The following is a 15,704-nucleotide window of genomic DNA, read 5'->3' on the forward strand; positions in this document are numbered from 1 at the left end:
ATTTTGCCCCTTCCCTCATGAGGAGGAGTACCCACCATGGTAACTTGTATCCATGTGGGTCCAGTGAGATGGCCTGACCCTCGAGGAGGCTCCATTTCCAGGCGTCAGCCTTGCAAAGCCCCCCAAAACCCCCTAACTCCCAGGACTCTGGGGCAAACCAGATGGAAAAGGCACACTGTGCTTTGGGTTGTTCCCCAAATCTGAAAATCCTGACCCTTGGGCTCACTGGACCCACAAGTGAGTGCTGGGCAGTAGAAGAGAACAGTGGACACATAAACAGGATCGAGGGTCCATGGCAGCTCCTGCAGCCAGCTCAGAAAGCCAGGAACTCTGAGTTTGATTCCAAGCAAATCCTCTGAGCTGCCCTCAGAGGCTCACCTAAGGAGCCAGGAAGCAAGGAGTGGGGGAGGAGGAGGTCTAAGTCCAGGGCCCAATTAAGAGATCAGATGGTAAAGGGTTTGGGGGCTTTTGAGGTCGAGGAGGCCCAGGCTGATCCTGCAGGTTGTATAAAGCGCTGTAACCCCCAGGCAGCGCCAGGGCAAGTGAACATCAGGGACAGGGCTTTCTGGAGCCATGGCCCAGCAGTGGGGTCCCCAAGGGCTTGCAGGTGGGCATCTGCAGGCCGGCTTTGAGGACAGCACCCAGGCGAGCATCTTCACCTACACCAACAGCAACGCCACCAGAGGTGAGAATGTAGGTGCCCTGGAGGCTGGGTTACAAAGGCTGAAGAAGCCCCCCTATGACAACAGGCCCTAGTGGCCATATGGGGGGGGGGGCTAGCACCCACCCCAGCCAAAAGAGTCTTCTGTACATCATCACCAGCCAAAAGGGTCTACTCCCTTAGCTTTTATGATGACACAAATGAGAGGGTTCCTTTATGAATAGAAAAGGATATCATCCTGACTAGGTGGTGGCACAGTAGATAGAGCATCGGACTGGGATGCAGAGAACCCAGGTTCAAAACCCCAGGATCGTCAGCTTGAGTGTGGGCTCATCCAACTTGAACCTGGGCTCACCAGCTTGAGCATGGGGTCGCTGGTTTGAGCGTGGGATCATAGATATGACCCCATGGTCACTGGCTTGAGCCCGAAGGTCGCTAGCTTGAGCCCAAGGTCGCTGGCTTGAGCAAGGGGTCACTCGGTCTGCTGTAGCCCCCGGTCAAGGCACATACGAAAAAGCAGTCGATGAACAACTAAGGAGCCGCACGAAGACTTGATGCTTCTCATCTCTCTCCCTTTTGTCTGTGTGTCCCTATCTGTCCCTCTCTCTGTCTCTCTCTCTGTCTCTGTCACAAAAAGAAAAGGATATCAGAATACCAAATATGCATCTTCAAACCCTGTAGGCTTTCTAAACCGTTGAGAATCCCTGTCCCATGAAAGTTTATTGCATTTTCCTGTGGCCCCATACTGCTAGTGAACACTCATTACATTCAAGTCTGGGGAAGTACCTGGGTCTGACTCATCTTTGCATGTTCTGAAGCCGAAAGAAGGCAAGCTCCAGGAGCAGGAGGCTTGGGGGAGGAGGTGAGTGATGACTACAACCTTAGGGTCAGAGGAGCCTGACCCAACCTGTCCAACTCCATGCTCAGGGCCCATAGCCTTACAGGGCACATGCTGGGGAAAGAAACTCATTCCACTCCTGCCCCCCCTCCGCTTAGAGTTGGCTCACGGAGAAAGAGAGCCAAGGCCCCCAAAACTGAAAGCTCTGTGAAGGAAGCTGAGTTTTGCCCCAGGAATGGCCCAGTCAAAAAGCTTTGCTTGTAAGCCCTTCAAAGAGCTGAGGACACTAGTGATCCTCAGCTCTGGACCCCTCCCCAGGTCCTCCATCCAAACCAAAGACCATTAGTCCCTTCAAGAACATCTCACATGCCTTGCTCTCTTGATGGTCCGGGCAGTGATCAGCAACAGCGTTCCCGAGCCAAACTGGTTGAGAACCCTGAGGTTCGCCTCGACCTGACTGATAGAGCCTCACTCAGAATAGCCTTGATGGAGATGGAACAACACTCCCCCTGGGGGCCCCTGGGGCTCATCAATGCCCAAGGTTCCTTTTTGTAATTTTTTTTTCAAAATTTCCAGTTTCTACCAAAGTAGAGATAAAAGTATAGTGAACCCTTGGGTATCGATCATCTGTAACCCTCACCACTAAGCCCTCCTCCTGATTTTTGGAAGCAGATCTAAGACATCACACCATTTTCTCTATAAATCTTCAGTATGTAAGTATGTAAGTATCTAAGAGGAAAGGACTCTTTTTTTTATTTATTTTTTTACAGAGAGAGAGTCAGAGAGAGGGATAGATAGGGACAAACAGACAGGAATGGAGAGAGATGAGAAGCATCAATCATCAATTTTTCATTGTGACACTCTAGTTGTTCATTGATTGCTTTCTCATATGTGCCTTGACCGCGGGCCTTCAGCAGACCGAGTTACCCCTTGCTTGAGCCAGTGACCTTGGGTCCAAGCTGGTGAGCTTTGCTCAAACCAGATGAGCCCGCGCTTAAGCTGGCAACCTCAGGGTCTTGAACCTGGGTCCTCCACATCCCAGTCTGACGCTCTATCCACTGCGCCACTGCCTGGTCAGGCGGAAAGGACTCTTTAGAAAACGTAACCACAATGCCATTATCATACAAGGTAACACTGCCTTGATATCATCAAATCCCGGTCGCCTTTACACATATTTTTAGTTTACTTAAATCAGGGCTCAAATAAGGCCCACACGTTCCTATTAATTGATAGGTCTTTTCATCCTTTTTGAAGGTAGAGGTTCTCCCTTGACATCTTTGCAATTTAACTGTTAAAGAAAATAAGTCCCTGGAGTCACCCACTTCAGACTTTGCAGATGTCTTCTCATGTGTGGCTTCCCATGCCCCTCCCACCGCCTTTGTCAGGCTGTTTCTGTAAAAACTGGCAGTTGATCTGAAGGTCTGCCGAGAAGCTGGCTGGATTTGTCAGGTGTTTTGGCAAGAGCGCTCCATTACAAGGGTGTCCTTTATTCCAGGGTGTTGGCAGCTGCTGAAGCCCAATGCCTGGACCCATTAAACCACTGGAGATCACAAAAATAGCATTCTGATTGTCATCATCTGTTAGTTGGACTACTTCAATAAAGAGAAACATGCCCTCACCTACTATTGTGTTCCCCTCGGGGGAGTGAGTATTGGAAAGGCAGGAGAAATGCTTGATTCTTCCTTTTTCTCTCTCTCATTTCAAAATAATGACTTGGTTCCCCAATGTAGCCAGCTGGGTTGAACCTCTGTGTCTCCTTTCCCACCAAGCATTATGTTCTCAAGGGCTTTGGGTGAAAAGAATAGAATATCATTTAATTAATCATTTGCTTTTATCCCACACACGTTCACTGGTCTCAGAATATGACATCAACATAACTGGCAACAGCCTGATTACCAGAATCGGGACATTTGGACCGGTCTTTTTATCTTTAGGGATATGCCACTAGGTTCACACAGTCAAACTAGTATCTTTTCAAGTCACTTAGAACAGTCCTTCTCTGTGTGATTATGCCAACAAGTGGCCATGCATTTAAGTCCATTTGTTTCACTTTTTTTTTATTTTCAGGGATTGCTTTTTAAAATTTAATGTTGTTTTATAATTATGTAGTAAAATATTTACAGGGTTCCAAATTAAAATCTAGAAAACAAGGTCTATTTGAGGAATCTTGTTTTTCTGCCTTTCCCCATATGTGATTGCCTCCCTGTATTTTTTAGAATACCTTTACTCGGGCATTGACTGTGATACCCTTCTCATGTTTAGGAGTCCCAGAGCTTTCAAGAGGGAGGAGCCGGGGCCCTGGCCGGTTGGCTCAGCGGTAGAGCGTCGGCCTGGCGTGCGGGGGACCCGGGTTCGATTCCCGGCCAGGGCACATAGGAGAAGCGCCCATTTGCTTCTCCACCCCCCCCCTTCCTCTCTGTCTCTCTCTTCCCCTCCCGCAGCCATTGGAGCAAAGATGGCCCGGGCGCTGTGGATGGCTCCTTGGCCTCTGCCGGGTGGATCCCGGTCGGGCGCATGCGGGAGTCTGTCTGACTGTCTCTCCCTGTTTCCAGCTTCAGAAAAACACAAAAAAAAAAAAAAAGAGGGAGGAGCCGGCCGGGGCACCTGCATGGCTGCACTGCTAGAGGCAGAGGCACATTTAACGGCAGGTGCACCAGGCGTGTGTCCTGGGCCCTGATTCTGAAGGGCCCTGCAAAACCCCAACTTTACATTCTTTTCTAATGACACCAAATTTGGTTTCATAGGTGCAATTTTAACATGAATAGTACATAATATTTTTTTATTTATTTAAAAATACGGTTAACATGTAATTTTTTCCCTTCTCTTGTTTTTTTTTTTTTTTTTAAGGAGTCCAATATTTTCTTCTGTGCCCGGGGCCTCAACCGACCTTAATCCGCCTCTGACTAGAGGCCCGCTTCTCTGGCCTCCCACATTCAGAGTGATCCTGTCCCCCCACTACCATGCACAGCCCTTGTCCTTGCCCTGTCCCTCTTGTCCCTGCCCTGCACCCAATGTTGACTCCATGGGTTGTCCAGGAAGGCCACTCAAGCTGTCTCATTTTGAAACTGCTCCAGCCCCTTGCATTACCTGCAAACTGCAATGTTCCAAGCACCTCACAGTTCCAGTTGCTATTCTCACACTAAAGCTCTGTTCTTTCCGGGTAACTCAAACATATATTAGAACATCATAGAGTCACATCCTGGTAATCCCAAGGGGCTGAGCTGACTGATTTTCAGCTAGGGAAGCTGGAAAGGCCCCCAGAAGCCAAGGGCATCTGAATCAGGCTTTATGGCAGGGGTCCCCAAACTACGGCCCGCGGGCCACATGCGGCCCCCTGAGGCCGTTTATCCGGCCCCCGCAGCACTTCTGGAAGGGGCACCTCTTTCATTGGTGGTCAGTGAGAGGAGCATAGTTCCCATTGAAATATTGGTCAGTTTGTTGATTTAAATTTACTTGTTCTTTATTTTAAATATTGTATTTGTTCTTATTTTGTTTTATTACTTTAAAATAAGATATGTGCAGTGTGCATAGGAATTTGTTCATAGGTTTTTATAGTCCAGCCTTCCAATGGTCTGAGGGACAGTGAACTGGCCTCCTGTGTAAAAAGTTTGGGGACCCCTGCTTTATGGTATGGAAGGGAAGAGGACCCAGGTTCAGGGGAGAGTGTGAGAAAAGATCTAACAACAGAAAGACGTAAAATGCACAAGGAAAACAAGGCAGGGAGTCAGGGGATGCAGGGGAGCGGAAGCCCGCTCACAGCACTGCAGGGGCTGGCCCAGCAAACTGAGGGTGGTGAATCAGAAAAGCGAGAGATACCCAGGAGATGATGAGAAGTTTTGCTTTGTTGAGTTCGAAGATACCCATGTAGCTGTCTAGCAAGCCATGTTCTCTGGCCTGAGAGACAGGGTGGAGGGCAGGTTGTTTGCGGATGGGCAAAGCTAGAGGGTAGGAGCCAGCTGCAAAGGTGGCAGGCAGGAGTGTGGGAGAGGTGAAGGCAGGCTCTGGCAGGGGAGGGTGGGGAGGGATAGGGGTAGCTGCACAGGTGGGTAATGCTGCTTCCTACTCTGTACCTCCTGCCTCCAGGCCCCTTTGAAGGCCCCAATTACCACATTGCTCCCAGATGGGTGTACCACGTCACCAGTGCCTGGATGATCTTTGTGGTCATTGCATCTGTCTTCACCAATGGGCTTGTGTTGGTGGCCACCATGAGGTTCAAGAAGCTGCGCCACCCTCTGAACTGGATCCTGGTGAACCTGGCGGTTGCTGACTTGGCAGAGACCATCATTGCCAGCACCATCAGCGTTGTGAACCAGATCTATGGCTACTTTGTTCTGGGCCACCCTCTGTGCGTCTTGGAAGGCTACACTGTCTCCCTGTGCGGTAAGCCAGCTGAGGGCCCAGGCTCGGGACAGACTCAGCCTGCTGTGCGTAAAGGGAACACTCACACAGCAAACTCCCAGGTGTGCCTGCAATGCCCATGTCCGAAGGGAGACAGACCTGCAGGGGAAACTGGGCCAGAGTCATCATTTAGGGTGGAGGTAGAGACTTGTACAGTCCAACACACCCTAAGTGAGTGGTCTGAGGTAGGTTCTGCCTGGGGGCGGCCAGTTTGGGGCCCTGGAGCTGGCAGGTGAAGAGACAGATATAGAGCCAGAACAATGTGGGAGGGGAGGGCTCTGGGCACCCCAAACACAACACCCACCGAAATCAGGGCCATGTTCCCTTTCAGCTCACCTGTGCTGGCTTTTTGCCAGGAAAAGAAGAATTCTCAGATATGTTTTCCCATCCCCATCAGTAATATCTCTGTGGGCAGTGGCTCCATTCAGGTTATCATCGGCTGAGAAATACCTGTGTGCTGGGCTTTGTCCTGGGCCCAGACCTAAAGGATGCTGCACGCAGGGTCCCAGCCCTGAGGTGTTCCCAAGGCCTAGGAAGAGGTAACCCTATCGCAGATAGTGACTACACAGTGCCATCAGTCTTCTCAAAAGACTGTGTACTGGAGGAGCTGAATCTGGAATCAGCAGAATGAGAAGGAGGCTGGGGCGAGGTGGCTGAGGAAAGCTGGACACAGTCAGTGGTTGGGTGGGCAGGCAACTGGTGAGCAAATGCAGAGCAGGTGACAAGAGGTGGGCAAGTCTGGGATGGCACACTCAGGAGCAGGGACTTGATTATGGGAGGAAAGGACTGGAGGGGAAGATCCAAGAAGCTGGAAGATGGAAGGGAGTCTGAGGGAGCCAAAGCCACATCAACAGGAGTATCGCGGAGTCTAGAGCAGAAGTTGAATCTGTCACACACTGGGCGCCTGGTGAGGCGAGGTGGTTGGCACGAGGCCCAGTTTCCTTCTCAGAGATACACAAGGAAGAGAAGGATAAGCAGGCCTGATGAGGCCCAGGTCCCCTCCAGCAACTCTTGTATCATGCCCGCGTGAGAGAACAGAGGGCTGCAAGTTCACAGCCTTGGTGTCCGCTCAGGATGTCAGGAACCCAAGGGCCATGGCACTCAGCACGTGCAGCCTGTCTCCAGGCCCTTGGCTGTCAAACCAGATGAAACTTGCAGCTGCTGTCCCATTTTTAAACTTTCCCAGGGCCACCAGGTCACCAGACCTGGGTCTTTAGTTCCCACAGCTAACTTGGGCTTGTCTCATTGCCATCTAAACTGATGTCCAATTCGGATGCTAAGAAGGTGAACAATAGAAAGAGAAAGAGACACTAAGATAGGAGGGATTTGGAGGAGGGGAGCCTGGCCCCGGATTTGAATTACTAGTAGTATAAACTCGACTAAATTGCTTTATTTCTCTGCTCTTCCTCTATTTTCCCATCTGTAAAGTGGGAGCAGAACTTGGGGAAAGATTTAAATAAACACATTGACCCCTCCCATAACCTTATTAAGTAGGTGCTAACATGATGCCAGCACTTCTGAACCAGTTTTGGTGCCACGGGCGCCCCTGGCCCTCAAGGAAAACATATAGATAGACCCCATCTCAGAAGAATGTTTGCAAATACACACAATATCCATAGAATTACAAAGGACTACAATGATATTGAAATATAGTTATGAAAGTATTAAACAGTAATTAGCAACATAGTCTTTCATTTAAAATATTAGTATTGGCCCTGGCCGGTTGGCTCAGTGGGAGAGCGTCGGCCTGGCGTGCAGGGGACCCGGGTTCGATTCCCGGCCAGGGCACATAGGAGAAGCGCCCATCTGCTTCTCCATCCCCCCTTCCTCTCTGTCTCTCTCTTCCCCTCCCGCAGCCAAGGCTCCATTGGAGCAAAGATGGCCCGGGCGCTGGGGATGGCTCCTTGGCCTCTGCCCCAGGCACTAGAGTGGCTCTGGTCGCGGCAGAGCGATGCCCCGGAGGGGCAGAGCATCGCCCCCTGGTGGGCAGAGTGTCGCCCCTGGTGGGCATGCCGGGTGGATCCCGGTCGGGCGCATGTGGGAGTCTGTCTGACTGTCTCTCCCCATTTCCAGCTTCAGAAAAAAAAAAAAATTAAAAAAAATATTAGTATTAAAGTCATAATACTAAATTTAATTACAATTAAATAAATAGTATTAGAAGTCTTTTTTGAAGTGTTAATGATACTATTATTTATTAAAGTGTCAACTGGATCTGGCCTGACAGCCATTGAACTTTCAAAGTAGAAATGGGGTTCTGGCCGGTTGGCTAAGTGGATAGAGGTTTGACTCTGCATGCGGACATCCCAAGTTTGATCCCTGGTCAGGGCACACAGGAGAAGCAGCCATCTGCTTCTTTTACCCTCCCTCTCCCCCTTCTCTTACTTCCTGTCTCACAGCCAGTGGCTCAATTGGTTTGAGCATCAGTCCCAGGCGCTGAGGATAGCTCAGTTGGTCTGAGCTTCGGTTCCAGACAGGGGTTGCTGGGTGGATCCCAATTGGGGTGCATGCGGAATCTATCTCCTTTTCTCTCACTTAAAGAAAAAAAAGTGGAAATGAACATAGTGATATTGAGAAATGTCTGCCACTTCTGTAAAGTGACCAAGTCATGGGCACTGCTAATGCTACCACACTCATAATGAAAGGAAATGCCAATGTCTATTAGAGGTTAGTGGAAACAAAAATATCAGTTTCCCACCCCAGTTCATGCGCTTCTGAATTCTGTGCACAGACCTTTGGGGTCCAAGTGGGACAGGAGACATTGTTTCTACCTGGCAAGTGGAGGAACGTGGTGGGATACCAGGGAGAGGGTTCCGAGCACCTAAAAGAGTGCTTACATACTGGCAGGAGGGAGGAGGGACACAGCTATTGGCTAGGATCATAGCATGTCAGTGTCATGCTGGTGTATACATGGCCATCGGGGTTACCTCAATGGCATCAGAGGAAAGGCTGATGGCCAAGTAGAAGAAAGGAGAAGCAAGGTGGACCAAGAGGCTGAACTGGGGGCAAGGAGAAGCCCCATGGGAAAAAAACGGGAAAGCAGGTGTTAGAAAAAGAAACTGTCCTAGAGATCCAGTGCCCCCTGGACCTGAAAACACTCTTTGGAGAATGAAGTTGTGCAGGTAGCTGGGGAGTGCCTCTCCCTCTGGAAACCTGTTCACTGGTCCGAATGGAAGAAGTGACGTCGGAGTTCAAAGTTGTCACCTGTCTCCTCTTTCTCCTGCAGGGATCACGGGTCTCTGGTCACTGGCTATCATTTCCTGGGAGAGGTGGCTGGTGGTCTGCAAGCCTTTTGGCAACGTGAGATTTGATGCCAAGCTGGCCATTGCAGGCATCGCCTTCTCCTGGGTCTGGGCTGCTGTGTGGACAGCCCCACCTATCTTTGGTTGGAGCAGGTAAGAATGCCAGATTTCCAGGAAGGCAGCTTGTTAGGACAGAGAGGGGAAGGTTAGACTCCCTTTGTGGCCTCAGGGCAAGTAGCTCTCTGTCTTTGGGTCTCCACAGCCCCACAAATAGAGTGTGGATGGACCCGACTTTCCCTGAGACCCTTTTAAGAGTGCATTGTCTATGAACTTATGAATCTGGCTGGCTACATGGGCCCCGTGGTCCCCAAGCCTCTGGAAAGGTCAGTTTCTCCCCAGTGTGAGCTGCTCATAGGAGCACATGGAGAAATGCCTACAACTTCAGGCTATGGGCTGACCTAGTTGACCCCAGAAAAATGATTCAGGTATTCACAGGTGTTCTTAGAAGACAAGAGGGTGCCTCACCCTCCCTTTGTGAAAAAAGGGGATGTGATCAAGGTAATGAATGTGTTCTGAAACCAGATAGTGGCAATGGATGTAGTAAATGCCACTGAACTGTTCATTTCAAAAATGGTTAATTCATGTAATGTGAATTTTACCTCAATTAAAAAAAAAAACAAAGCACTGGCCAGTTGGCTCAGTGGATAGAGCAATGGCCCAGCATGCAGATGTCCCAGGTTTGATCCCCAGTCAGGGCACACAGGGGAAGCAACCATCTGCTTCTCTTCCCCTCCCTTTCCCTCTTCCTCTCTCGCAGCCAGTGGCTTGATTTGTTTGGGCGTTGGCCCTGGGCAGTGAGGATAGCTCAGTTAGGCCAATGGTCAGCCACAGGTGCGGAGCATAGCTTGGTTGATTTGAGCATCGGCCCCAGATGGGGGTTGCTGGGTGGATCTCGGTAGGGGCGCATGTGGGAGTCTGTCTCACTCTCTTGCCTCCTCTCGCTTAAAAGAAAGAAAGAAAGAAAGAAAGAAAGAAAGAAAGAAAGAAAGAAAGAAAGAAAGAAAGAAAGAAAGAAAGAAAGAAAGAAAGAAAGAAAGAAAACCTACCTAAGTCAGTGCCATGCCCAGGCTGGGGAGTCCCAGGTTGCTTTGCCCATATCAGAACAAGCTGCCGGCCCTTCTATCCAGGTACTGGCCCCATGGCCTGAAGACTTCATGTGGCCCGGACGTGTTCAGCGGTAGCTCGTACCCTGGGGTACAGTCGTACATGATTACCCTCATGATCACATGCTGCATCATCCCACTCAGCGTCATCGTGCTCTGCTACCTCCAAGTGTGGCTGGCCATCAGAGCTGTAAGCCCCCATGCCCTCCTGGTTTCACCCCTGGCTGGTAGGATCATGAAGGCCAGGAATGTCTGGGCAAGGACAGAGGGTCACCCAGACTGCTTTCCTGCCCCCAAACCAAATGTGAATCTGGCAGCTTCTTTGGGACTGCAGTTACAGCCCTGGCTCCCTTGCCCTTGTCCGTATAGAATGGGAAAGGATCGCCCCACCCACCAGTGGAGGGGCCCAATAAGGGAGCAGAACTGCATTATCCCTGAGCCAGTTCCAGGGGCAGCCAGATTTGCAAGTGAAATCTGCAAACTAAGAAGTGTTTTTAAAAGACCCGAGGGCTGTTGAGACTGGCTAAGGAGTGGATTCACATGTGCCATCAGCCGTCCAGTGCCCACTCTTCACTCTCCTCCTCCCTGGGAAGTTGATCCTGTCCACAGCCACAAACATCTCCCTTCCCTGCGCAACCTGGGTCACCATGGGGAGCCCTTGCAGGAAACTGGAGCAAGACAGGAGACTGAGTTTGGGTCCTGGGGCGCTGAGAGCGCTGTGCTCCCTTTGTAGTCTCCTGAACACCGTAAGTAAGTTGTTCCTTTATCAATTAGCTAAGCTACAATTAGCTTGATCTGGATGTGCCATCTGTTCCTGTTGGGATCCTGCCTGGCACAGGTGGTAGAAGGCCTTTTGGGGTGGTGCCTTTCCTATATGAAGCTGCTTGTGCTCACAATCGGATCAGCATGTGCTTATAAGCTCTCTCTAGAGTGGAGGCCATGGGCTCAAGATAAGCTCACCTCATCTCACTACCTTTAGCCTGTGATATCCTCCTCCTTTCTCCCCCCACCCTATTGGTGGTCAGGGATCAGAACCAACTTAACTGGCTCCCACCGGTGTCCAACTCTGGCTTGGGCCACATTAGGTCTGAGTTGTGGAGCCCAGGCTCCAGAACGTGTTGCCTGCCCTCACAGTTACTCCTCATGCCCATTCAGCTGCCTGCCATCAGTCCCTGCCCATAGCAGGCAGTGGCCAGCCCTATGCCTTCTCCTGTCCAGCCCCTCAGACATATTACAGGAGGGGACAAGCTAATAAGGGATCAGGTAAGGCTAAAAATAGTCTCCTTAGCTCCTGCCCAAACTCCTACAGGAGCCAAACTAAGCCAAGAGCTTGGAAGGACCCAGCTCCAGGCCATCTCAGCCAGGTTCAGCTGCGTGCTGTCTCAAAGCCTGCACAGCTCTGACGAGGCTGTCCGGGGCCAGGCATGCACTCACTCGGGTGGGAGGTGGGAGCTGGCTGCTGGCTAGCCTGGTGCAGTAGTAGGTGGGCCCATTCCTTTCTCCCCACGACTCCCCATCCCTGGGCTACCTGTCACTCACTGCCTTCCAGACTTGCTGCCCAAGCAATAGGAACAATGAAGTCACTTCATATTCGGAGCCTGAGAGACTCTCCCACTCACCATCCCTTGGCATGACTGTCTCCCCCAGGTGGCGAAGCAGCAGAAAGAATCTGAGTCTACCCAGAAGGCCGAGAAGGAGGTGACACGCATGGTAGTGGTGATGATCCTGGCATACTGCCTCTGCTGGGGGCCCTACACCTTCTTTGCATGCTTTGCTGCTGCCCACCCGGGCTATGCTTTCCACCCTCTGATGGCTGCCCTGCCAGCCTACTTTGCCAAAAGTGCCACTATCTACAATCCCATTATCTATGTCTTTATGAACCGGCAGGTAAGTCACACTGTAGGCAAAGCAATCTAGAAAATAGACCCTGAAAGAACCCTGTGATGGCTCCCACCTGGAATCAGGTCTGGACTCCGGTATGACCAGAGAAGGCTCAGCGTGCTACCCAATCCCAGGCAGTCCTCCCTCTGGCTCCTTTTATGGTCTCTGCCCGAGGGTGGGCGTTTCCAGCGCCTGCCTATAGCTGTGCTCTTCCCTTCTGTTGGCCTCAGGGCTATCCTAGAGCTCAAACACCAGAGGGTTTCCTGAACACGGCCACATTTACCCTAGGTGTGCACAACTCTTCTCTCAACCTTCATCTTTCCATCTTCAAACCCTAACTCCAACCAGGACATAAAAGAGGCCCTTTTTGGTTGCACTGACCCGTGGCTTTCGTGGCTTTATAGGTTAGTTCAGGGCAGACATGGCTGTGGTTCCACCCAAAGTCCTTCCAGATCGCAGCAAGCATGGGCTGACATATTGCCCCCCCCCCCCCAGCAAACTGCCCATGACTCCTAGACTTCTTTGTAGATTACAGGTGACTATTAAGGTTCAGCATCTTCCAAGTGCTATTTGCCTTATCCTTCCTTGAATCCATCACGTCCATTTCATTAAGGTGAATCCTTTGATGTGACTTGATGGTGACCAGAGACGTCTATGGGTCAGAAATACCTCCCCCTCAGGGACCTCTTATTTCACCAGACCCAGTCTAATCCTCCCAACTGGCTCTTCTCTGCTCCTCCATTTTACTGTAGCCCCATGGCTCTGCCCTCTCCCACCTGTCCCTGACTCTCTGTTGAGTTCCTTAAGCATGCATTCTTTTGGTAATGCTTAAATATTCAGTAGGGTCAGTACCACAACTGATTCCCCAGGATTCCATTCCTGGCACCTCAATACTCAGGGTATAAATCTATCCCTGATCCTTGTTTATCATTCACATAGGTTTCTTTAGGTATGGCTTTTGTTTGCGGAATCCTAGGCTAGCTTGTCAAATACTGCCTTTGCTTGAGTCTTTCCATTCTCCCCCTCCTGGACAGATGTCTGTACTTCTGGACCTCTCCAGGCTTTCAAACTTTTCTTTCATCCTTTTCACATTGTTACACCTCCCTGTTGCATTCTGAGAGAAATTTCTGGAATGAAACTCCATGAGGACATCCCTACTGATGCCCCTAGGACACAGTCTGGCACAGCATGGGTGCTAAGTGGGTAGATGTTAAGTGAATGTGTCAAATTAATTCCTCAGCCTCACCTGCCAGCTCTTCAGCTGAGTTGATTCTGCTGTTCAGCCTATTTCTTATGTTATTGATTTCAACAATTATGTTTTTTTTATTTTTGAGAGTTTTGATATTGGAGGGAGCTAGAGGTAGTCAAGAATGGGTCTGGAGGCCCTGACTGGTTTGCTCAGTGGATAGAGCATCGGCTCAGTGTGCAGAAGTCCCAGGTTTGATCCCTGGTCAGGGCACACATGAGAAGTGACCATCTGCTTCTCTCCTCCTCCCTCTCCCCTTTCTTTCTCTCTTCCCCTCTTGCAGCCAGAGGCTCGATTGGTTTGAGCACCAGCCTCAGGCACTGAGCATAGCTCTGTTGGTCTGAGCATTGGCCCCAGACAGAGTTGCCAGGTGGATCCTGGTCGAGGAGCATGTGGGAGTCTGTTTCACTACCTCCTCTCCTCTCAATTAAAAAAAATAGGTCTGAAATATATAGGAAACACATCTGGTCTGCATTCTCAAAGCATTGTGGTTAGCTCAGTGATGATCTGAGATATAGTCTGAGAAATGAATACAGTCCAGATCTTTTTAGGGGTCAAACATCAAAGAACAAGGCCCTCCTGATGTCAGAAGACTCTCTTGGCTAAAAAGATGAGGTGGTGGCTAGACTGTTGTCTACCTAGTCCTCACCTAGCCTCAGAATTGATGGAATAGAAACAAGATGACAATCACATTCCCTTTCACTAAAAATGCCTCTTCCTAGACATTCTGGAAACAGGTCACTATGCATGAGCCCCTTAACTGGCATCATCTTTCTCACTGTAGGAATTCCCTGGGGTGCCATAACAAACTACCACAGACTGAGTGGCTTTAAGCAACAGAAATATATTATCTCCCAGTTCTGTAGGCCAGAAGCCTGAGATCAAGGTGTCAGTAGGGTTGGCTCCTTCTCAGGGTTCTGGGGGAGAATCTGTTCCAGATCCCTCTCCTAGCTTCTGGTGGGTACTTGTGTTCTTTGGTTTGTAGACGAGTCACCCTGATCTCTGTCTTCACCTTTGCATGGCCGCCTTCCCTCTGTGCCTGTGTGTCTGTGTCCAAATTCCCTTCTACTTAAAAGAACACCAAACATTGGATTAGGGCCCACTCTACTCCAGCATGACTTTATGGCAGTGTGAGTGTGTGTGTGTGTGTGTGTGTGTGTGTGTATTTTTTTTTTTTTTTTGTATTTTTCTGAAGCTGGAAACGGGGAGAGACAGTCAGACAGACTCCCACATGCACCCGACCGGGATCCACCTGGCACGCCCACCAGGGGCGATGCTCTGCCCCTCCTGGGCGTCGCTCTGTTGCGACCAGAGCCACTCTAGCGCCTGGGGCAGAGGCCAAGGAGCCATCCCCAGCACCCGGGCCATCTTTGCTCCAATGGAGCCTCGGCTGCGGGAGGGGAAGAGAGAGACAGAGAGGAAGGAGAGGGGGAGGGGTGGAGAAGCAGATGGGCGCTTCTCCTGTGTGCCCTGGCCGGGAATCGAACCTGGGACTTCCACACGCCAGGCCGACACTCTACCACTGAGCCAACCGGCCAGGGCCAGCAATGTATATTTTAATCACATCTGCAAAGACTATTTCCAAATAAGATCATATTCACAGACCCCAAGCATTAGGATTTGAACATATCTTTTGGGGGGACACAATGTGACCCACGATAGTCACCATCAGCTGCTAAACTAGATGACCAAATAATCAGGAATAAACCATCCCCGTGTGCAAGGAACAACCTGAGCCTTCCTCCATTCACTTTGTAGGGTTCTGAATGATAGAAGAAGAGGTGTTAAGTCATCCAGGTGACACTTAATGAATACCTTCCTCTGAATGCCCTACACTTTCCCTTTAATTTAGCACAGCACATTGACCCTTCTTGCTCTGCTGAATAACACTCTCTGTCCTGCCAGTTTCGAAACTGCATCTTGCAGCTTTTTGGAAAGAAAGTGGATGATGGCTCCGAATTCTCCAGCACCTCCAAAACGGAGGTCTCATCTGTCTCTTCGGTGTCACCCGCATGAGTCTATCCCAGCCTCAACAACAAAAAGATCTGCCTCCTACCAGAAAAATGTAACCCCTGTCCCATTCACCTGGGCTTTGGCCACCACCCATACCATCCCCTCTTCACCATCCCTGTGAAATAAATGTAGTTTCTCTTTGCCAAAAACAACAAAGTCACAGAGAGGGGTACCTGAGCCTCTGAGTGTTCAGTCACTGGGTCATGAGAGCACATGAGGGGTTGAGAGAGGAGAGCAGCACTGTGCTTCATGGACTTTAATCTTT

General features: G+C 50.3%; 1 protein-coding gene across 1 annotated transcript; it reads left to right on the forward strand.

Annotated features, from left to right (window-relative positions):
* Positions 1-548: 548 nt before the first annotated feature.
* Positions 549-15,579, forward strand: LOC136385808 (long-wave-sensitive opsin 1). The gene is made up of 6 exons (XM_066357063.1): positions 549-685; positions 5,583-5,879; positions 9,121-9,289; positions 10,324-10,489; positions 11,947-12,186; positions 15,332-15,579. Exons 1-6 carry the CDS (start codon positions 574-576, stop codon positions 15,440-15,442), a joined length of 1,095 nt encoding a protein of 364 aa, XP_066213160.1. The 5' UTR covers positions 549-573; the 3' UTR covers positions 15,443-15,579.
* The last annotated feature ends 125 nt before the right edge of the window (positions 15,580-15,704 follow it).

The sequence above is a fragment of the Saccopteryx leptura genome, chromosome X (assembly GCF_036850995.1).
Source record: "Saccopteryx leptura isolate mSacLep1 chromosome X, mSacLep1_pri_phased_curated, whole genome shotgun sequence".
Lineage (NCBI taxonomy): Eukaryota > Metazoa > Chordata > Mammalia > Chiroptera > Emballonuridae > Saccopteryx > Saccopteryx leptura.

Excerpts from the sequence above, each read along its gene's own strand:
- LOC136385808 (XM_066357063.1), top strand. The coding sequence starts at position 574 with ATGGCCCAGCAGTGGGGTCCCCAAGGGCTTGCAGGTGGGCATCTGCAG. Across the intron at positions 686-5,582 it reads CAACAGCAACGCCACCAGAG|GCCCCTTTGAAGGCCCCAAT; the intron begins GTGAGAATGTAG and ends TCCTGCCTCCAG. Across the intron at positions 12,187-15,331 it reads ATGTCTTTATGAACCGGCAG|TTTCGAAACTGCATCTTGCA; the intron begins GTAAGTCACACT and ends CTGTCCTGCCAG.